Source organism: Manacus candei, unplaced genomic scaffold (assembly GCF_025592945.1).
Source record: "Manacus candei isolate 608988 ecotype Guabito, Panama unplaced genomic scaffold, ASM2559294v1 h1tg000011l, whole genome shotgun sequence".
NCBI lineage: Eukaryota > Metazoa > Chordata > Aves > Passeriformes > Pipridae > Manacus > Manacus candei.
Window position 1 is genome coordinate 1,932,925 of NW_026138059.1, and position 22,280 is coordinate 1,955,204.

General features: G+C 44.3%; 1 protein-coding gene across 7 annotated transcripts; it reads right to left on the minus strand.

The window, feature by feature from the left end:
* Positions 1-2,282: 2,282 nt before the first annotated feature.
* On the minus strand, positions 2,283-9,160 carry MYCN (MYCN proto-oncogene, bHLH transcription factor). 7 transcript variants are annotated; one of them, XM_051778332.1, is made up of 3 exons: positions 9,004-9,160; positions 5,799-6,622; positions 2,283-4,606 (listed from the first exon to the last, which is right to left on the minus strand). In XM_051778332.1, the coding sequence occupies exons 2-3, from the start codon at positions 6,511-6,513 to the stop codon at positions 4,005-4,007; spliced, it is 1,317 nt and encodes a 438-aa protein (XP_051634292.1). In that variant the 5' UTR covers positions 6,514-6,622; positions 9,004-9,160; the 3' UTR covers positions 2,283-4,004. The 7 variants fall into 7 exon arrangements, with proteins under 7 accessions (XP_051634292.1, XP_051634290.1, XP_051634293.1 ...); XM_051778330.1 differs by lacking the exon at positions 9,004-9,160 and adding an exon at positions 8,087-8,696; XM_051778333.1 differs by lacking the exon at positions 9,004-9,160 and adding an exon at positions 7,868-8,068.
* Positions 9,161-22,280: the final 13,120 nt, after the last annotated feature.

The following is a 22,280-nucleotide window of genomic DNA, read 5'->3' on the forward strand; positions in this document are numbered from 1 at the left end:
GGAATCAGCAATACCTGCTTTGTAATGAGCAGCTATTAGGTACTTGCCATATTTTCTAACTGATTCTCTAGACAGATATGTTTGCATTTGTTATGTAAATGTACATATGTATATTAAAAAAAGGAAAAAAAGTAATATTGTCTCAATTCATCATTTGACTGACTCCCCACTCTAGATAGGCATGCAGAAGGATCTTTTGTTACAGCTGCAGCTATGTTTCTATGTCCTTCTCTATGTAGCCTTCTGAATACTGTACTGATTCTTCAGAAAATATTACACAATTCATTGTTTACCTCTTCTTTTCAAAAGCTATCTTTCCTACCATTCTCAATTCTTTTTATCATGTAAATACAAAAGAAATCTTCTATTTAACAACTCTAACTTACTAACATCCTACAACTGAGGTGTTTTTTTTACCAGAAACATTTGTCCTTGACAATATGAAAACAAACCTCTTAACTCCATGAAGTCATTTAAAAGAAGAAGAAGAAAAAAAAAGACAACCCCAGAGTACTCCTAGTACAGCACAGAGCAGCAAACAATACAGTATATGGGAGCGTTATGGGGCCAGATTCTGTCTCCATGGACATCAGTTGGATGTTTATAACTGATTTCTAAAGAATCAGACCAAGACTCCCACATCGAAATAGAGGCTTTCAGATGGGATTTGTGTTGAATATCCAAACAAATCTGAGTATTTGACACCTTTATTATACTCTAAATGCTTGGTTACCACAATACAAGACAGAACTGGGTTGTTTCAAGAAGAGAAAGAAGTAATTGCTGTCTTCAATTCCCTAATGGGAGGTTACAGACAAGGTGGAGCCAGACTCTTCCAGGCGGTTAAAACACAAAAGGGCAGGAGGTAACGGACAAGGTTTGCAACAAGGAAAATTCCAAGCAGATAGTACGAAGATTTGTGTCAGTCGTGGTAGTCAAAAACACGTGTGTTGTCCGAAGAGGCTGTGGAATCTCAATTCTTCAAGATATTCAAGTCTTGATTGCATGACCCTGAGCAACGTGATCTGACCCAGAGTTTGCTCTGAGTGGAGGACTTAGACCAAAAGTTCTTCAGGAGGGGGAAGGGGAACGAGAGGGGAGGGGAAGGGAGGTTTGGGGAGGGAAGTGAAGGGAAGGTTAGGGAAGGGAAAGTTTGGGAAGGTTAGGGAAGGGAAGGGAAGGTTTGGGAAAGTTTGGGAAGGTTTGGGAAGGTTTGGGAAGGTTTGGGAAGGTTTGGGAAGGGAAGGTTTGGGAAGGGAAGGTTTGGGAAGGTTTGGGAAGGTTTGGGAAGGGAAGGTTTGGGAAGGGAAGGTTTGGGAAGGTTTGGGAAGGTTTGAGAAGGTTTGGGAAGGGAAGGTTTGGGAAGGTTTGGGAAGGTTTGGGAAGGTTTGGGAAGGGAAGGGAAGGGAAGGTTTGGGAAGGGAAGGTTTGGGAAGGGAAGGGAAGGTTTGGGAAGGGAAGGTTTGGGAAGGGAAGGTTTGGGAAGGGAAGGGAAGGGAAGGTTTGGGAAGGGAAGGTTTGGGAAGGTTTGGGAAGGTTTGGGAAGGTTTGAGAAGGTTTGGGAAGGTTTGGGAAGGTTTGGGAAGGTTTGGGAAGGTTTGGGAAGGTTTGGGAAGGGAAAGGAAGGGAAGGGAAGGGAAGGGAAGGGAAGGTTTCCTTCTTCAAGACGATGCATGTGACTTATACCTTGTTTGAAAACAGTACCACAGTTGGCTAATAAGATGGGGTTTGAAAATTAGTTTAGCTAGTACAAATAAATGTACCCTGTGATTGTCCACACCAATTGTCTCTGCTTAGGCTGTCTTTTATTGTTTTTTTCACTGTACTGGGCAAGTGGAAGCAGCATGATAAAGTACACATCAAGGGAATGAAAATAAAGATTTTATATATGGAATGACTGTGGTCAAGTCTGAATTTAGATCTCAAGTCTATTCAGGCCAGTTCTTCAAATGCCATAAACTTGTGTAGGCCTAGCTGAATCCAGTGTCACACTAATTTTTGCCTGTTGAAGGTCTGGATTTACTGGACTGAACTATAAGTACAGTCCCCAATGGTCATGGTACAGAAACTGGCTGGGGCCCAAGAACACAGAGGGTTATGAATACGTAACAAATTATAGGGATGGACATATGGCACACCCATTACTGCGGTGATTTTGCCCACACACTGCACTTACTGTTCCCTCATGGCAAACCTGAGATTTCTGTACCTCCATCACCAAGCAACTTCCTTTGTGGCTCAAGTAGGGGCATATGTCCCAGACTAGTTTCTTGCAAGTGGATCCTCAAGGGACTTACTGGCCATTTGGTCATTAATTCATACCTCCTTTTTCAGAGTCAGAGTGAGGAAAGACAATGTCACAAATACCTGTACAGGCAACTCCTTGGTCCCATGGTGTTTAACCCAATGACCAAATGTGGACTTTCACATCTTGCTCCTGTCACACCAAATGCCCTCTTGAGACAACTACCTGCCAAGTTTCATGTTCATTTGACACACACTTCATGGCTCTGTATCTTCCTTGGGATTTTTAATTTTACTGACTTAACACAAGTAGTAACAAACAGGATCTTTAGCTACCAACAGGAACATTAATTCCTCCATGCAATGATGGGACAGCTTCAAACCTTTTGTAATGCAAAGAATAGAAACCAAGGAAAATCTTTGTTTACTACCAATATTTCACTTTCTGTGCTTTGGCAAGTGTACCTCCATCAAATACTCATCCACCTGTGTGCCACAATGAGGCCAGCCCCTTATCAGAAGCATGCTAGCCCTGTTGTTTCTGATCCCTCCCAATTCTCTGATTACAGTGGGTATTCCAGAAGTCTTTGTAAGTCATTCCATTACCTGTGATATCTGGTCCCCTTGGATGATCCTGACATCACAAGTATGAAATAACAGGAAAACTGTTCTTATTACAATTGATTTTAACCAAAAATGGAAATGTCCTGCCTAGCTGACTTTTCGTAAAGCATCACCTGTGGTTTGCAAGTTGAAATGTCCAGGATACAGGACCATGTTTTTGTATTTAATCAACATTGCAAAGTTAAAGATTTTATTTAAAAGAAAAATAGTAAATGGCACATCATGTAATTGCTATTTATTTTCATAAACATGAGGTATTTCAAAGTGCTATAAGACGCAGCACTAAATGTACATCGTTGGAAGAAATCAAACACAGAACTTTGCAGTTACCCAGTTCTATGCACCAAACATTAACAAATACATTAACTGGAAGAAACAGGCTAGGAAAAGGCATATATAGTAAATTTCTTTACAAAAGTTTCTTAGTTCAAAAAAGTGATAAAGTAATATCTACTCAAAACTTTCACAACTCATTTTCATACGAAAATATAAGTATCAAATTTAGTTATGTATCAGCATCATACTAAAGTATACAGGCAATGTAAGAATTAGTACAGTACATAACAGAGATTAACAATATATTTGTATACAAAAACATGCTCCTCAAACATTGAGGTATTACAGTACTTAGGTATGAACTTCCAGTCTAATACTGGCAGCAAAAGCCACCTCTCATAACCCAAGACATGTACAAAAGGCAAGTGTGTAGATGGTATTTACAGAAATTCCCACAGGGGTACAAAATGCCAACCCCTAAAGTAACATCTGTTAGAACATAAGCACCATAAAACTTAGAAATGAACATTTTAAAACTCAACTAGATGTCATCAGCAGCTCCAAATGCTCACAACAATTAAACAAAAAAAATCCCCACCATCTACAGTTCTTAAGAAGAAAAACAAAGGCAGTTCTTTGTTGTTTGGTAGTCTTGCAATAAACTCCTTGCAAGAACATCCATTTGCTCCGTACCCGGATAATATAGTTTGTCGATTACTTCAGGGACTGGATTGAAATTAAAACCAACATTCTTAACGTCAAAAAACACAATTTTTTTAAAAGAATCAAAAATGTGCAAAGTGGCAATGACTGTCCTGGTCAGCCAAAAAAAAAAAAAAGACCCAAAACAAAAAAAAAGTTTAGCAAGTCCTCTTGTATTCTATTTTCTTTAGCAATTGTTGTTGTCTGGCTTGCAATTTTTCCTTTTCTAGCAATAATTTTTGCTCCTCTTCCTGAAGAGAATGAACATATTCAGTGGCTTTTTTCAAGATCACAACTTTCACAGCTTTCTCATTTTTAACCAGTTCTGGAATATGGTCCCTTAGTGTGAGGAAACTTGACCGTAGATCATTACGTCGTTGACGCTCCAGGATGTTATGGTTGCGTCGACGTTCACTATCCTCTGAATCAGAGTTTCGAGGACTTGAACTCTTAGGCTTTGGTTGGATCATGGGTTTCACTGGACGGGGCACCTCGGTTTTTAACTTTTTCTGCAGTGGAGCTTCTTCAGGCTCCATGTATGGAGAAGGAGCGGCATAATTATGCTGCTGGTGAATTGGTGCGCAACGCTTTAAAATCAGTCCATTCTGCTGTGTCGTGACTGATGGAAAAGTAGTATTTTTAGTACGCACTGTAATAGTAAGGGTGGTAACAGCCTTGTTGGTGGAGGAGCGTCTTTTCTCCACTGTAACAACATCTATTTCTTCTTCTTCATCCTCTTCCTCCTCATCTTCATCATCTTCTGGTAATAAAAAATGGAAAATAAATTAGATGTTATTCTGGCTGAAAATACTCTGACCAAGTATGAATCCAGATGTATTTATTGACAAAATATATCCAGTAAAAGCAGTAATAAAATAACTGATGGCAAAACCAGGGTGTGCCCACCATATGTAGTCAGATAGAGATCTGTAAAAGTAATGTAATGCACACGAAATGAGCAAAGAATAGTGATTTCTGAAAACTTTTTAAGTTTAATGAGGTGGGTTTTTTTAAGCACGTCTGATTTTTAATCAAAGCAGGGCTACCACCCACATAATCACAGAGGCAGAAAAGAATTTTTAGGTAGAATGTATGTATTTTGAATGGAATCGTCGAGCTGCGACACAAAAGTCAAGCACAGAGCCACAACACAGCCCCTGCTTGGTAGAAAAGCAGCCGGAAAACGAAACAATCGCTGGGTTTGTTCTGAGGCAGAAGGTGAAGCTGTTCCAGCCGGGGACCCTTTAAGCCGGCGCTTGGTGCACTGCCAAGAAGACAGCTGTTGGAAGTGCTTCCTCACCCAAAGCTGTCAAACCAGACATTAAAGGGACAGCAGGCTCTGAAACCCGGGACGGATCACCAAGTTTGTGGTTGTGGTCATAGGGACCAGTTCATCCACACAAGCCGAACCGCATTTCAGTCCAAGTGGACTCCTGGACTGCGTGCAAGGACAGGGGACGTTTTGGACATTTTGGGCTCTGTCAGTACAAGCACTGCTCTAAGCGGTCACTAGCCCGGCTCCAGTCTTCCCAGATCGCGCCTGAGGGCACACGCACACGGTCACCCCCATAAACCCCGTGCCCAGGGTGGCAGTGGCGGCCCGCACCGCCCCCTCCGCCCCACGGGGGGCAGGACACGGTGAGGGAGGCCGGGGCTCCCCGGCACCACGCAGCTCCCCCGGGGCGGGCCGGCTCCCTAGTGACGCTTCAGCCCCGCCGCCCCCCAGACCTGCCTGCACAGCACAAGGGGCTGGCGGGCGCTGCCCCCGGGCCGTGTCCGCCGCCCCCGCGGGGGCCCCGGCGCTGGGCCGCCCCTGCTGCCGCCTGCCGGCCGCCCCGCCCCGCCCCGCCGGGGGCCGCCACCGGGGCGCAGCCGCCCCCTCCCGCTGCGGGGCAGCTGGCGGGGGCCCGGAGCCTCCCCCCCTCCCCACCGTCCGGTGATGGAGCGCTTACCCGAGTCGCTGAGCGTGTCGTCCCCGGAGCTGCTGCTGCTGGCCCGGCTTTCCCCGGCGGGGCGCGGCGAGCGGCCGCCCCGCGGAGCCCCACCGCCCGCCGGGGCCGCCGCCGGCGCCTCCCGCTTGTTGACGGGGAAGGGGAACACCACGGCCGGGTCTACGCACTCGGGCACGGCGCCGCCCAGCTCCGCGCGGCCGCTCCCGGCGGCGGGGCCGCCCGCGGGCCCCGGGGGTGGCGGCGGGGCGGCGGCGGCGAGCGCCTTGCTCTGCAGCTTCTCGGTGACCGCCCGCTCCAGCTTCTCGCGGGCGGAGAAGCCGCTCCACATGCAGTCCTGGATGATGATGGAGTTGAGATTGTTGGTCATGCCGGGCCCCGTCTCGAAGAAGTCCCCTCCGTCCGCGCCGCCCCACAGGTCGGCCTCGGGGGGCAGCAGGAGTAGCTCGGACGCCCAGTCCAGGGGATCGGTGGGGCGGCAGCCCCCCAGGGCCGCCCCTCCCCACGCCACCGGGCCCCACCCCGGAGGGTGCTCCTGGAGCCCGGCCCGGCTGGGAGACAGGGGAGGGGTGGGCAGTAGCTCAAACTTTTTCCAGATGTCCTCGCCGGGGGGAGCGGAGTCCGGCCCGCACAAATAAAAATCATCTTCGTCTGGATAGAAACAGGGCTGCAAAGAGTCGAACTCGAGATCTGGGTTTTTACTGACCATTCCTGGCATTACGGGTCTCTTTTTGCTGATCCCTGGGTCGGGCAATGGTTTCAAAGACAGGTTTTATGGGTATTTCCACCAAGAAGAAGAAGAAAAGAGGTTCTCCCAAGACCTGAAACTAAACCAAAAAAAAAACAAAAAACACCACAATTAAAATACGAATTAAGAAGCAGCCAAGACCGTGACTCCCTCCTAACGGAAGGGAAAAAAAATAATAATCCCACCATCAATAGCAAGGCAGAGGGAGCCTTCAGCAAGTTGAGGAAAAAAATGCATCTCACACCTTTCCTCCCGACTCAAGATATTGAAAGCAAAGCGCTCAGGTAGTGCTCCCCCGTGCAGAGCCTGCCCCGCCGCTCCGCGGGGACACAAACCCAGCCTGTGCTCATAGCCCTCGCCTGCTCTCCCCAAACCGCTTCAAACGCTCAAAACTGCAGAGTAACTACAGACAGATGCATGGCTTTGATACCGTAATCTCTCCAGAAAGGCTTCTTAATATGCCAGCAAAAGTAGAGGAAGTTTACTCCTTTTGTCATCTGCGGAGCAGTGCAAAGAGGAGAGGAGAAGGATGCAAAAAAGGGGGCGGAGGGGCTCTTTGCAACTTCGCAAATCGCCAGTTCACTCACTCAAAGCGAGCCAGCGAAATCCGCACACAAACCACGGGGGGAGGGGGGAGAGGAGGGGAAATCCAGCAGCAACAGAAATTATCAACCTTATGTAATAATCTCACGCACAAAATGCATTAAAACCACCCCAGCGCCACCAACAAAGCCTCCTGATTTGCCAAGAAGGCACGGGAAGTTTTTCTCCCCCTTTTTCCTGCAACAGCGAGGTTGCAAGGACAACAACTCTGCTCATTTTGCCACTTCATGCACTCAAACCTCCTGCAAACACACCCGCTCTCCAGCTCTCTCACTCCGGGGAATGTACGGTGCTGCCCTTACCTCGGCCAGACCCCCACTCACTACCCGCGGCCATTCAACCACTGCCCCATTCCTCCGCCGAGAGCTCCGTTGCATCAGACATTAAAAAAAACACACACACACAAAAAAATCCCAACAACAAAACCAAAAAAAAGGCTTAAAGTCCAAAGAAGCCAGTCAGCGTTTCCATTCAGTTTGGTAAAGGTACCGCGAAAGGAAATCGTTCTGCTGGGTTCACAACAGCTGACGCTGAAACGGAGACCAAAAGAGGGGGAAGAAAAAATCCTTGAAAAGCCTTATGATGAAACGCCGAGAAACGCGCCCGGCTCGGCTCAGCTGCGCTCCCGCCCCGCCCCCTGAGCGCCTCCAGGACTGTGCATTTTTCTACTAGGGAAATACATTAAACCGTTTAAAATGCAAAGCAGTAAAGAGGCACCTACAAAACACTGGCGATCTCAATGCGACAGCTCCAAACCAAAACACAAATATCCTCCAGGATTTCCTTCTGCTCAGTGAGAACCCCATTCACGCTCCGCTCTGCCCCTGCGCTCCCCTTCCCGCCCCATCCTCCTCTCGGCAACTCAAACGCGATAGAGAATTGGATTTATTTGACTGGGGTTTTGTCCTGCAGCCCAGAGCCTGCAGCTTCCTCTTCTTACCTCCTTGGTGATGGTGGTGGGTGTGTGAGGGGGAGGAGTGGCGGGGGGAAGGGGAGAGAAAAAAAAAAGGCAGCTGATGGTGTCTGTGGCACTTTCCGCGCCCGCCCGCCGGCCCCCGCGGCCGCCCCGGCCTCCGCATCCACCCTCTGCTCGCAGACAGATGACTGTCACTGCCTCGCTTTGAAGCTGCTGGATATTATTAACCCCCCCAAAAGGCAATAAAAAAAAATCGGTAAAAACCCTGACACACTCAGGAAGGAGAGCTAGGAAACAGGGGGAGAAAGGCGGGAGCGACGGCCCTGCCCCCCCTCCACGCGCGCAGGGCGGGACCGCGCGTTTGGCGCCAAAAGCCCCGTTCGCTCTTTATCCTCCGGGAGGGCGCTCGGATGTCCCAGGGCCGGCCCTGCCGAGCCCCCCAGTCCCTTGGGTACTCTATACTCCCCGCTCCCCCCACGGCCCCGAGCTCGGGGAAAACGTCGCCTCCGGAGCGGTGTCCCCCCAGCACCCGCCGCTGCGACCTCGCGCACAAACACCCGGGGCAGTTGAAAATAAATAAACAAGTCGGGGCTGAGGGAAGTGGCTGGGCGAGAGAGCCACTCCAACTCGGGGCTCTGAACATGATCAGTAGCACTTGCCCTGCAGCGACCGCCTCCCCGCAGGCGAGCGGGGCTCTCACGCCGCCGCTGCCGCGGGCGCGCTGTCGGGGCCGGACCCGGGCAGGGGGGCGGGCGGACGGGCCCGGCCAACCCCGCGCTCAGCGCTCCCGTGTCCGCACCGGCACCCGGACCGGGATCGGGATACGGCGGGAGCCGCCCGCGTTCCGCTGCCGACGGCGACACCTTGCGGACGAACGGCGCGAACGGCGGCGCTCCCGGCGCTCCCGGCGCCCCCGCGCATTCCCCGGCGGCGGCACCCACCGCTCTCGCGCTTCCTTCCCCGCGGCGCGGGGCCGCGGGACGGGACGGGGCAGGACGGGACGGGACGGGACGCGGCGGCACGGGACGGGAGCACGGCGCTTCCCTCGGCGATGGGCGACAGCGGGCGCTGGTACGGTCCCGGTCCCGCCGCCGTTCGGGGCGGTACCTCCTCGCTCATAGGCTGCAGGTTGAGGCGGGGACTGGGCGTCGCTCGCAGCAGCCGGTGGTGGCGGGCGGTCGCTTTGTGTGCGGCGGCGGCGGTGGGGCCGCCTCCCCGGCCCGCCTTGGTGAGAGCGAGCCCGGGCTCTTCAAACCCGGTGGGCACGGCAGTGAGAGAGCGAGCTGGGGGGAATAAACTCCGAGGGGGGCAGGGAGGTGTCGTGTGCACCTTCGCCTCGTCAACTCCAGCAGTTTTGGGCAGGAAGGTCCTGCCTCTTCCGCGTGGTGATACCCCCCTCGCCTCCGTGTCACGTTTCAGTGGCCAAAACTTGGAGGCTCCACCAGCCGTTCAGTGCCCTGAGGCGGCCTTGGGAGCCGTCTGGGGGGCCGGCGAGGTCCTGCAGCCGCCGTGTCCGGGACAGCGGTGGGGCTGGCCGGGCACCCCGGGCAGCTGGAGTGGAGCTGGCTCACCAGAGGTGGCAACTGCTTTGAAATGACCCTAGCCAAGGCAGTGAGCCTCTTGCTTCCCCTCACCGAGGTAGCTGGTTGCATTTTTGTTTAAGAGCCTTCAGTTGGTCCTGGCTTAGAGCAGAAAGAGCACCTAGAAGGTGAATCCTCTGTACCAGAGCTTCCAAGTGAACACTATTCAAGCAGGGAGCGCTGAAGTGACTTTCAGATACCCCCCCCATGAGTTACAGCTTGGATGGACTCAGCTGTGGCAGGGGCGGCGCCCCATAAAGCAGAGGAGCGCTGGACCTGCTGCTACCGGGGCTGCAGCCAGCCTCCGTGTCATGAAGCTCATCAGGCTTGCCTGAACTTTGATGATTTGGCCTCCATCCCTCTAATTCACTTTGGATTCAAGACAGGGGAATTAATTGATTAGCTAAATGTGCACTTGGTTCTTTGAAGATGCGAAGTCTTATGAAAGCACCGAGCTTTATTAATTTCTTTTTGGATGATTTGTCTGGACAAAAAAGGTGTGGGTGGTTGGGATTTCCCCCCATCACATTTCAGTAGCCTTAAACAGGTTGCAGCTTGTGAACAGTTAGTATGTGGCTCACAGAATGTGTTAACAATTTATTCATACTCATTAATCAAGGACCTTTGTGGATTTAAACAGTTATATATGATTTGCTCCTTTAAAGTAAGTATTTTTGTCTTCCGTAGAAATGGACATGGGCTGCTACCTGATTTATTGTTAATTTATTATAAATTCTCTCCTAGATTTTCTCAACAGCCTTTTTTAATTTTCCTTTTTACTTTTTCCCCACATGTATGTGCATGGGAATAAAACTACCAACTTCTAGGAAAGTTCCACTGTGGTGTGTGTTATCTTTTGTAGTACCGTGGATGAGAACATTAATAAGGGTTAACACTCAAGACAAATCTTTTGAAGTAACTTTCATTGCCAAAAAAAATCGAACCAAGAAAAACAAAACCCCCAACAAACAGGAAATGGAAAGCAATACTCTGAAAAACATTGCCATGTATGAGCACTAATTCTGTTTAGATAAAAGGACTTGTTAAAACTCCAGATCTATTGCTTTGTCTTGTACAGTTAAGAAAGACATGGAAAGCTTTGGTAGGACTGCACAAATCTTTGTGGCGTTTTGACTGATGCTTACTTTGGCTCTTTTATCAACTTTTCTTTCTCTGATCTGTCTCTGAAATGAGATATATTGAGAAGCTTCAAGGCAAGTGGAAATCTGAAATTACTTGTAGTTACTGTAAATTTATTATTGCGTTGTTTCACTGGGAAAACTTGGCAATTAAGATATGCTGATACTAGAATTGGGTACCAATATAAAACAGTTGTGTAGCAAATATATTAAGGCATTGTAAGAATTCGTTATCTGGAAAAGTAGAAAAATATGTGTAAAAGAAGTGTATAAAAGGCTAAAGGATACTTTTGCTTATACAGTGGTAAGAATACAAGTGAATCCAATGGTCTTTAATGAGCCTGGAAAAGCACTGTGCTGAGGGCTTGGAGGTACATACCGGGGCATAATACGTAAGTAAGTTGCTGGTGGTCAGGGCTACAAAACATTTTCCCATTTATCATTATTGATTCATTAAAAAATGCTGTGTGAGGCAAATTTCTCTGGCCACACATACCTTTATTTCATGCTAACAGCCTGCAACTCTTGAGAAGATCAAAAGAAACAGAGTATTATTGCTTGATATGTGTGCAGTTGTCTTCCTCAGAGGCACCCAAACTTCAATATATTTCTGAATTTTCTTTACTAGTCAGAAGTAATGTATATACTCTCTTGACTCCGTATTATGGTGTAAAAGATTTTGTAAAGAGTTTTGTTAATTGGGGTATGGGGAAAGTGGCCAATACCACGGTGTGCTGAGTGCACTTGGCAAAATGTGACAGAATTGGAACGATTTATCCCTGTTCTGTCTCAAACAGCAGAAACATGTGAAACTTTCTGTGTAGGACTAGAAAGGACATAAGTATAAACACTCATAGACCTGGATTTTTATTTTTCTTTCTTAGTCCTAGTACACTGCCTGTTAGATAGCAGTAGTAAAATTTTAAGTAAATTGAATTAAGTATTTGGAGTTGCTGTTAAAGTTAGCATAACAGTTACAGCAGCTGCCAGATTTAGAGGAGCAGATTTATTCCTGCATACGTTAAATAAACTTGCAAGGGAGTTGTGCTGCTCCCTGCTGTGTAGCTGCTGAGGGTATGTAATCTAAACTATTTCTCTTGCCAATTTCTCTGAAGGTAGACTCTGCTATTGCTTTTACCCTCATTCAGGTGAGCCAGGGTTAGGGACTTGCCTAGTGTCACATATGGTAACAAAAACAGATTTCCCCAGTATGCTGATTGTAACAGTCTGAGGTAGCAATTGCTTTCTCACAAGTTCTTACAGAGTGCATCAGCATCATCTATTAAGATGAGAGAATAGTGCAGAGTCCCAAAGACCTTTGGATGTCACCCCTGCAAAGAAGAACAGATGTTCTTGTGACATAAAAGCTCTCAAGTACTGGCCATAACACCTAGTGCTTGTATAGTTTCACATGACCAAGATGTTGAAAAACTTGAGTTATTTCACTTAGAATAACTTCAGAGATCTCTAGCCAATCTCACCTGTGCATCCAGAAGCCCTTTAAGGAGTACCTAGTAATCAGAGGACTAGTTCTATTTAATTAAAACTAATTTTGAGGTAATATTATTCATAAGAAGTAGTCTGATAATAGAATAGTACCCTGGCTGCTAAAAACAGAAGAGATGCTGGATTTAGCTGGGTAACTGTGGCTGAATGCTCCACCTTTAAGTGTTCCTATATATATAAGAAATCATATTTCAATGGCTGGTGGAAAGAAAAAGAGCTTTCTTCCTTCTCTGCTTTTTGTATGTATTAGTTCCTTTAAAAGTTGTGGGTCAGACAGGTATTTGTGTACTAGTCGTCTTCTGCTTCCCTTCTGGCTGTTCAGAGAGCATTGGAAAACTTTCATTTAAACCAGAAGGACTAGAAATGTATTTTTTAGATTTGGCAGAAGCTGATGGCACTTTCTCAGGGAAACATCCTACTCGCAGCAGATTTTCAAGCCCTATATATGGCTAGATAAACATCTAAGCATTTGTTATCTTATGGTTGTATTCTGAAGCAAAACAGAAGAAAAATAACTTCAAAAAGTTGCGGGTAAGACCACTAAGTGAAATGTTTCACAATGAGGCTGTGTACATAGAATCACACAATTGCAGAATCAATTAGGTTGGAAGAGACCTCTGAGATCACCGAGTCCAACCTGTGACCAATCACTACCATGTCAACTAGACCATGGCACTGAGTGCCATGTCCAGTCTTTCTTTAAACATCTCCAGGGACGGTGACTCTACCACCTTCCTAGGCAGACCATTCCAATACCTAATCACCTTTTCTGTGAAGAATTTCTTTCTAATGTTCAAACTAAACCTCCCCTGGTGCAGCTTAAGAATATGTCCTCTTGTCCTTTGGCTGGTATCTAGGAGAAAGGGCCAACACACCCACCTGACCACAACCTCCCTTCAGGTAGTTGTAGAGAGTAATAAGGTCACCCCTGAGCCTCTTCTTCTCCAGGCTAAACAACCCCAGCTCCCTCAGCCACTCATAATAGGACATGTGCTCCAGACCCTTCACCATCTTCATTGCCCTTCTCTGGACCTGCTTCAGCACCTCAATGTCCTTCCTGAATTGAGGGGCCCAGAACTGGACACAGCACTCGAGGTGTGGCCTAACCAGTGCCGAATACAGGGTAAGAATCACTTTCATAATCCTGCTGGCCACACTATTACTGATACAGGCCAGGATGCCATTGGCCTTCTTGGCTACCTGGGCACGCTGCTGGCTCACGTTCAGCCTCTGTTGACCAGCACCCATGGGTCCTTTTCCACTGGGCAACTTTACAACCACTCTTCCCCAAGGCTGTAGAGCTGCCTGGAGTTATTGAGCCAAAGTGTAGGCCCTAGCACTTGGTCTTGTTGAACCTCATACATGTTGGATTTGGTCTATCGATCCAGCCTGTCCAGATCCCTCTGCAGAGCTTCTCTACCCTCTAGCAGATTGACACTCCCCTCCAACTTGGTGTCGTCCTTGAATTTGCTAATGGTACACTCAATCCCCTCATCAAGGTCATCAATAAAGATGTTAAACAGGACTGAGTCCAGTACTGATCCCTGGGGGACACCAGTTGTGACTGGCCACCAACTGCATGCAGCACCGTTCACCACCACTCTCTGGGCCCGACCATGTCAAAGCCATGGGCTACCAGCATTTCCAAGTGTAATATGGGAGATGATGTCAAAGGGTTTGCTGAAGTCCACATAGACTATATCTACAGCCTTCCCCTCCTCCACCAAGTGGGTCACCTGGTCATAAAAGGAGATCAGGTTGGTCAGGTAGGACCCTTCCTGGCTACATCCGACTCCTTGATTGTCTTGTGTGTACTGGACATGTATTAGAAACAAATTTTGAGAGCTTTGTTTCAGCTGTCTCTTTTTATGAGAATTTTTGATGTCTAATTAAAAATGATCTTAAAACTTTTCTTGGTTGAAATATTAATAGGAACTTTTTTCTCTCTCTCCAGTTTCCAAATTTAAAGAAAACTCTAAGATTTTTAATGTTTTGTAGACCTTTTCCCTTTAGATTGAAACGGCCTATTGAGTTCAAAATTCATGTCAGGGAATGAAAAACGTTGAGTATGTTTGTTTTCCTTAGGAGACTAAGCCAAGAGGAAACCAAGCACCTGAATTTTAAAATTTTGAATTTATTTAATTTCAACATTTAAATTTTTTCTTTGTGCACAAAAATGACTGTAGAGGAAAAGTACCTCACTGTGCCTGTTAGGCTGCCACAAGAAACATTATTAATGCAAAATCTGTGGACAAATTCACTTTTACAATATCGTAACCCACACATATTTTTACAGTAATTGCTTCCTCCTAAATGTATACATAGACATGAAAATATATCCTAATTGTAAAATCATTTACAAGCATTTATCATTCTGGCAAGTATATCAGTAGAAAGGTATAGCTTTCCTAAATTTAATTGTCGCAGAAATATCTGCTGCTTAGTGGCATCGAGCATCACTGACAGTACAGTAGAGACTCTGTGTGACTAAGCAGATATTGTGGGTTGTACTTTTATTATATTCCTGTTTTTATAAATACCTGTGACATAATGAATACATTCAATAAGCACATACATTTCAGGACAACAGCCATGGCAAATGTTTTTTATGAAACAGGTGAATAGGTAAAAAATGGCTTGATGGTACATAATCAGAGCAATCACAGAATGGTTAAGGTTGAAAGGGGCCACAGTGGGTCATTGGGTCCAACCTCCCTGCTCAAGCAGTGCCATTCCAGAGCAGATGGCACAGGATTACTCTTCCTGATGCTCCCCAAGATACCACTAGCCACCAGGGCACACTGCTGGCTCACCTGCCAGGTCCTTCTCCGCAGAGCTGCTTTATGTGAGGTCAGTCCCCAGCCTGTCCAGATGCATGGGGTTACTCTTCCCCACATGCAGGACTCTGCATTTACCTTTGTTAGATTTCAGATGGTTTTTCTCTGCCCGTCTCTTCAACCTGTCGTTCTTCTGAAGGGCTGCAGAGCCCTTGAGGTGTCAGCCACTCCTCCTAGCTCTGTGTTGTCAGCAACTTGCTGAGGAGGCATTTACCCCTTCATCCAAGCCATTGATGAATAAGTTAAACGATGCTGGGCCCAGTATTGAACCTTGGGGCACACCACTGGTGACAGGCTTCCAAGTAGACCCTGTGCCACTGATTACAGCTCTCTGAGATCTGCCATTCCTCCAGTTCTCAGTCCACCTCACTCTCCACTTATCTAGTCCATGCTTCCTGAGTTTGCCTACAAGGATGTTGTGAGAGTCAACAGTTGTATTGCTGAAGTTAAAGCAGACAGTATCTCTCTGCCCATCCAGGTAGTTGTTTCATCGTAGAAGGCAATCAGATTGGTCAAGCATAATTTTCCTTTAGTGAATCCATGCTGACTACTGATCCCCTTCCTGTCTTCCATGTGCTTAGAGAAGGCCTCCATCCCCTTTCCAGGGATTGAAGTGAGGCCGACTGGCCCATAGTTCCCTGGGTCCTCCTTCTCACCCTTTTAGAAGACTGGGCTGACATTTACTTTCTCTTAGTCCTTAGGCACCTCTCCTGATCACCACAGCCTTCCAAAGATCATTGTGTGCAGCCTCAATAGTGTCCACCAGCTCTTTCAGCACCTGTGGATGCATCCCATCAGGGCCCATGGACTTGTGAATGTCAAGTTTGCCTAGGTGTTCTCTAACTCGATTCCTCTTGATCAAAGGAAAGTCTTCCTTCAAACATTCCTTTTCTCCAGTCTCATGTATATGAGGGCAATGATGAACTTGGGTTTTGTTAAAATAATTTATCTTTTTCAAAAAGTTAACAAAAGTAGATCAGTACAGTTGCTGCTTTTTCCTTTTTTTTTAATTATGGTGAATGTAATTTGCATTCTGCACACTGAGACACTAATCTGTATTACTATGCTGCAAATAAATGGTAATTGTCATCTACCAGTACTTCTGAAGCTATCAGTGATGCAAATTTTTACTGTGCTATTCAGCCACAGCAAATATGACAAACCTCTTTTAGGGTTAGATATCTTTATAGAATAATCTTATCACAGGTCTTCAGTTTTTCTTTGAAAGTCAAGAGTTTGAGCCTGTTCAGTCGATACTCACTCCACTGTCTGTTAAAGCCACAGAAGAACTCTTTGGAAAATTAATTTAGTGAAGCCCAGAAGACTTGTACTTATATTTTGCAGTTCATAAGCATGGAGAGAAGAGAACCACCGTGAAGGGCAGCTTCCTGCTTCTCTTGACCCGCTCCAGGTAATAGGCAGGTGGGAAGAGGACTGGTGAGGTCTGACGGCTTCATCAGGTAAGTTTTTCTCCTTGCAGCGGTCCATGGAAACGCCACTTCGTCAGGAAGACTTGTTGTTCTCAATTAGTTTAATTCTCCAAAAAGCGTAGTTTAGCTATTTTTTTTTTTATTTGCACAGCAGGAAAGATTTGGTCAGTGAACACTGGAAGATCTTTGGGATTGTTCACATGGCTGGTAAAATGAACTACTTATATTGTTTTTCCTGATTCTTACCCAGTTCCTTTTCTACCTGTTCCCCCTCTGTTTTTCATCATATGTTCAAGCATTTAGTGGTTTGAAGCATTAAAACAGTTTATCTGTGCTTAAATGTTTTAAATTTATTTTGAACAATTAACCATTTGTGCATTTTTATGCAAGCTCACTTTACCAACTATTTTTGAAACTTTAGCTCGAAATGTTTCTCTGGTTACAAAGCCTATTAACCATTCATTATAATTAAATATTTTACCAGATAATTCACTGAGACAAATGTGAAATGTGCAGCTGGGAAGGTAAAATTATAACCAGTCACATAAACCTGTCCTCATTAGCTCCCTTTCAAACATCTCCAAATGTTACCAATAGAGAAAGACATCCTCAGAGAGTGGTTTGAAGCATGAATTCTTTAGTTTTCAACTGGAATCTGCTTTATGTTTGAGAGGAAGGCTTTAATTTCCTGCATATGAGATTCATTTTCAAATGCAAACTAACAGGAAGATTAGCCTTTAGTGTTAGTGACTGGCCAGAAGGGTCTTGGTGACTATAGAATATAGTCACCATATACTAGAATATAAGAGGGAAAAAAAGAAAAATGTGGGCTTAAGAGAGTGAAAAAGGATGCATCAGCCTATACTTTCAGCTGGTGTCAATTGAGATGGCTTCCTTCCACTGAGATTGTGCCAGATGAGTCGAGTAATAGATCTGTCCTCTTGTGGTTCAAACTTTAGTCCTACACCACAACTTGAAAGTAGTTTTCTAGATTCTTTAGTTTGTTATTTTATATGCAACAGATAGAGCCTTTGTTGATAACCTGTGAGACATTCTTCAAAGCTTTGCCATAAAAACTGTTAACAGCAAAGGAAACACTTAACACTTATTGCAGTAATGAAAATATCTTCAGACACGTTAAAGGCCTTTATGGAGTTTTAATGGTTTTATTATTATTACCATTTCTGCTTTAGTAAATCAGCATATCAGAATTTTGTTTATGTGCCAGAAATTATTGATATATCTCTTCCTGTAAGCAGAAATGTATGAAGAGTTATGCCACAATCTTCGGATGTCTTACCATTTCCTCGCCCTCTGCGTACCTGTCATAATCTCCCGTAGACAGCTGGCTGTGTCCTTAATGTCACTTGGTCTTAATTCCCATGGGCTTCTGTGGAACTCTCCTGTTGTTTCCTTGCCAAATCATGGACATCTGAGCCTTGAAAAAGTTGTTCACTTCCTGGTAAAACAAGTGATTGCTGGAGATGAGGAACCAGACTCAACAGAGCCAGGTTTGCATTCGTTTCAGCAGCTCCTATGATCTACTCATATATTTAATATATTCATATGTTTTTCTAGGCAAATGCAAGGGAGTTTTGTATGAACCACAGCCTGTAAGTCAGAAAATTACTTTGAAGTGAGCCATGATCAATAGGAGGTTGAAAGAGGTGTCTCGTTCTGATTATTATACATAATTATTGCAAAATGGTGTGACGTTACAGGCTTTCAGAAGCAGGAAGTTTTAGAAGCAAGTGCCATAACAAATGTGGTTTATTATATGATTTTTTTCTCTTCAATGAATAATCAACCATCTACTGTACTGACCATATTTAATGCTGGATTACTGTTATTGCAGCGCTCTGCTTTGAATGTTTTCAGGGCTCATCAGCATTATAACTTTGGCACTGGCTGTCCATATGTCTTAAAGATATGGTACTGCCACATATTACTGAAATAACTGAAAACATGCTATAAGATCTAGACCTGTCAACTTCCATCTAAACCTGTCTCTCATGGTATTATAAAGGCAGTTCTGCTGCCCCACTCCTCGGTTCCTGAAGTGGCAGGGAAAAAAGTGAAAAAACCTGAGCAAGGAGCATCAAGTATGTGGCAAGCCAAGTTGAAGTTGAAAAAAGACAGTACAAGACAGGAGACAAGACAGCATGTCAGTCTTGTAACCACCCTAAAGAGGGTGTGAATGAGAGAAGAAAAGATTTCATGAAGTTTTGGCTGAATTATATTATAAAGCATAATTTAAAACATTCTTTAAAACTGCTCACTAGTTTTGCCTTTTCTTTTATAAAAATTAATTATTTTTTGGTCTTTAATGACTTTTGATTGGGTAATTTGTAGTGTCAAGGCAGAAGAGGCAGTTAAAGTCAGAATATCCTTGCACCCCTTAATTAAAATAGTTTAAAAATTACTGTTTGACTTAGAGCTGAGAAAACTGAAAAACATATATTTGGTTTTGTTTCCACTGTTATACAATTATATCCTTAGATTCTGATTGTTAATTTCTCTTTTGATTATTGTATAGGAAGATCTTCTTTGTCTTATTGTTAACTGAAACATCCAAAACTGTAATCCTGATCTGGTAGTCCACAGCTGTGTTCATGTGATCAGACATCACATGTAAAACGCTTTTTCCCCAGTAATCTAATATTTATGAGCCATTACAGTATTGAGGTTTTCTGTACTGGTAGTGCAGATATTTGTTTTCCAGTGACATAATTTCATTGCTAAGAACAATTTCTACTTAACAGAACTGAAATGTTCTTGATATTCTCAAATTGAATGTCTAATATTGAAGTTTTGAATAGATGGGTCACATTAGCAAAGGAATACAGAAATGCTTATTATTACAAAAGAGATGAAATTTATATTAGAGGCAGAGAAAAATGGTGAGAATTTATTTTGTTTTGTTTCTAACCTGAAATTACTCAAGTCTTCTAACAACGGTTTTCATTGCATTGGTTCCAGAGTGCTAAATATGTAACTTTTTGGCAAGATCATTGCCTCAAACATACTAGTACTGTGCTGGCATTCCTGCTCTTTTGACTTGTATTCTGGGTGCAGGCAGCTAGATCAGCATTAATCAGTGCAGAAAATCACATTCATGTGCCAGGGTTTCAGACTACTGGTAAAGACTTGTTCTTGGCAGGCCAGCAGTACAGGTACAAGGTTGGAAGGCATCCTCCTTCCAGTGTGTCATGGTGTTGAGAACTCGTTTTTTGCCTACTCTGGAAAAAATATTACTGAAATATTTCTTTTCTAAGCAATTAAAAAAAGACCATGCTTTGGTAGTTTAATATACTCACAAGAAGTAGTAGCAAAGCATGTGCCTGTGTATGTGTTGATGTACACGCGTGTATGTGTGTGCAGGTGTAGTTTTATACTCCAACTTATCCTATAGTAAATTTTTAAAACTGTTGATCTGTTTCAGAAATTTAAAAAAAAAAATAAAAATGTGGAATCCTTGTCTATAATGTTTTTCTTTTTTAAAGGATGATCTGCAGTATTATTTTAGTTAGCTACTTTTACACAGAATTTAGGATATGTCTACGTGGGGCAGCAGAGCATAAAGACCATCCCCAGTTCACCTGGACTGAACTGGGCTGATAAATCTACAAAGCACAGTGCACTGTGGATAGCTCAAGTACCGAAAGATATATAAACTGTATTTGCCTGGCCCACTGCTCAGGGTAGTAAATTTTCTCTCTTTACAAGGTTAATAACTTGGGCTCGGCATAATTTTGAGAATGCTGTAGTGTGTTTCATTCTGACACAAACTTAACCAATGCCAGCCAGGCAACTACATCCTATTCCAGTGTGCTGTGTGGATATTCCATGTGGTAAACAACAATAGTGTTTGTCTTAAGCTCTTTAAATAAATATTTAATATAATTCACTATTTTATTTTTCTTACCATATTCATACTCACTTCTCAGGCCTACGGTTTTGTTGAATAGTATGCAGCAGAGCTGGACTGATGGTATATGATGATACTTCTAAGATAGGATGAAATGCCGGATGAAAGAGTGTGTCCTAGGATTTTGATTCTACTTTTAGTTTAAGCTTTTGAGCTGTAACAGATCATGGGCAAAGTCATGTAAATTTTCATGTTAACTTTCAGTTTTCCTCTCTTGTAAAATGGAGGTAGTGATGGTTAGCACCTCTGTGAAGTGTTTTGAGAACTTCAGGAAAATTGCATGTTGATAACTAAGCCAGTAAAAAACTTTTAGATTTTTGGTTTGTAGTGTATTTCTACTAATATGATGGGGGAAAAATACTCTGCAATGAAGGTAGAGTTGCTCTATTATGTAGAAAGTAGGGATAAATGCTGGAATGAAACAAAGGAATTCATTTCACCTTAAGGGATGGCTACAGTGCAGAGATGTACATCTCAGGTAGTCATTATAGCGTGCCTTCATAATCAGTGGAGAACACTTGCCACAATCCATTTTACTTTCTTTAGATGTCTTCTTGAAGGTGAAATGAATAATGCCTCATGAATAATGCTCATTATATAATTTAATCTTATGTCCTGCCATAGAAGTATCTTCAGCTGCTCTGTATTAGTTGTGGTTGCTTTCATTTGACTAAAGCACCACTTTCATAGAAAGTCCTTTTTAGAGACTTTTTTGGACAACCAATTTAATACTTGTAGTGGTGATACTATTTTTTCCCAGTTCCTTCCTACCAATATCGTATGTTGACCTTCAAAAATAGCTAATGAGCATATGAATAGCAGTTGAAACTGCTTCTCATGGAATATCATGATGTTTGACAATAAGTGCTGAGTGTTGGTCAGCAACTGCTGTAAAAAATGAAAAGTACATTTGGCATGCCACAGTGAAATGCTGAAGTGGTGACTAGTATTTTGACAAATAGCTGAGTCTGGCTTGGCCAGTTATCAGGATGGTTGCATGTACATTTTGCTATATTATTCTGATTGTATGACTTACGGATTTGAACTGACGTCAGGATAATTGCATAGAAAGATGTGTCACTGCTTAACAAGGTTATAAAAATGTCTACTCTGTTTCTGAAGCTCCTTCTGAGATACAATGGCATTTCTACCTGTTCTGTGAATTGTGTCATTGAAGACATTTGCTTGTTAGTTGTAATATGAATACAAGGTTTTTCAATATATTTACAAAAATATATGTTTCAGCCTCTTTGGAACTAGTATATTATTACATACAGAGAGCAACTACATGTTAAGACTGTGTTATTTGTGCGAGCTTGTTCTCATGAAATTAGCATAGAGAGAGTTCTCATATGCACATAAATGCTGGCATTTTTTCCTGGAGCTGGCTTAGGAATCTGAATTGAAAGTAAAGGTGGATAATGAAACGTGATGTATGTGTACATTCCTTGTCCCATTATGCTGATAGCCCTGTATCTGTCATTTTGGAGATGACAAGAAAAGATAATGAGTAAGCCTTTGTGCACATCCCGTGGCTCAGAGAAGGAAAAAAGCTCTTCTCAGACTTGCATTGTTGTTAGTGGTGAATATTGGAAAACCCCCTTCTGCTTGTCCTGCCTTGTGAGAAGTGAGACTTGAAAGAACTTTCACTTCTTTTACTGGTTTGAAAACATATTTAACCTCTGAGAAAGGAAGCCAGGGAAAGCATTGAATAACTTGATTTACCATCTCTTGAAATACCTCCTTTACTGGTTCTGTGCCAGAATCTGAAGTGCTGTAGTGACAGCAGCCAAAAGGG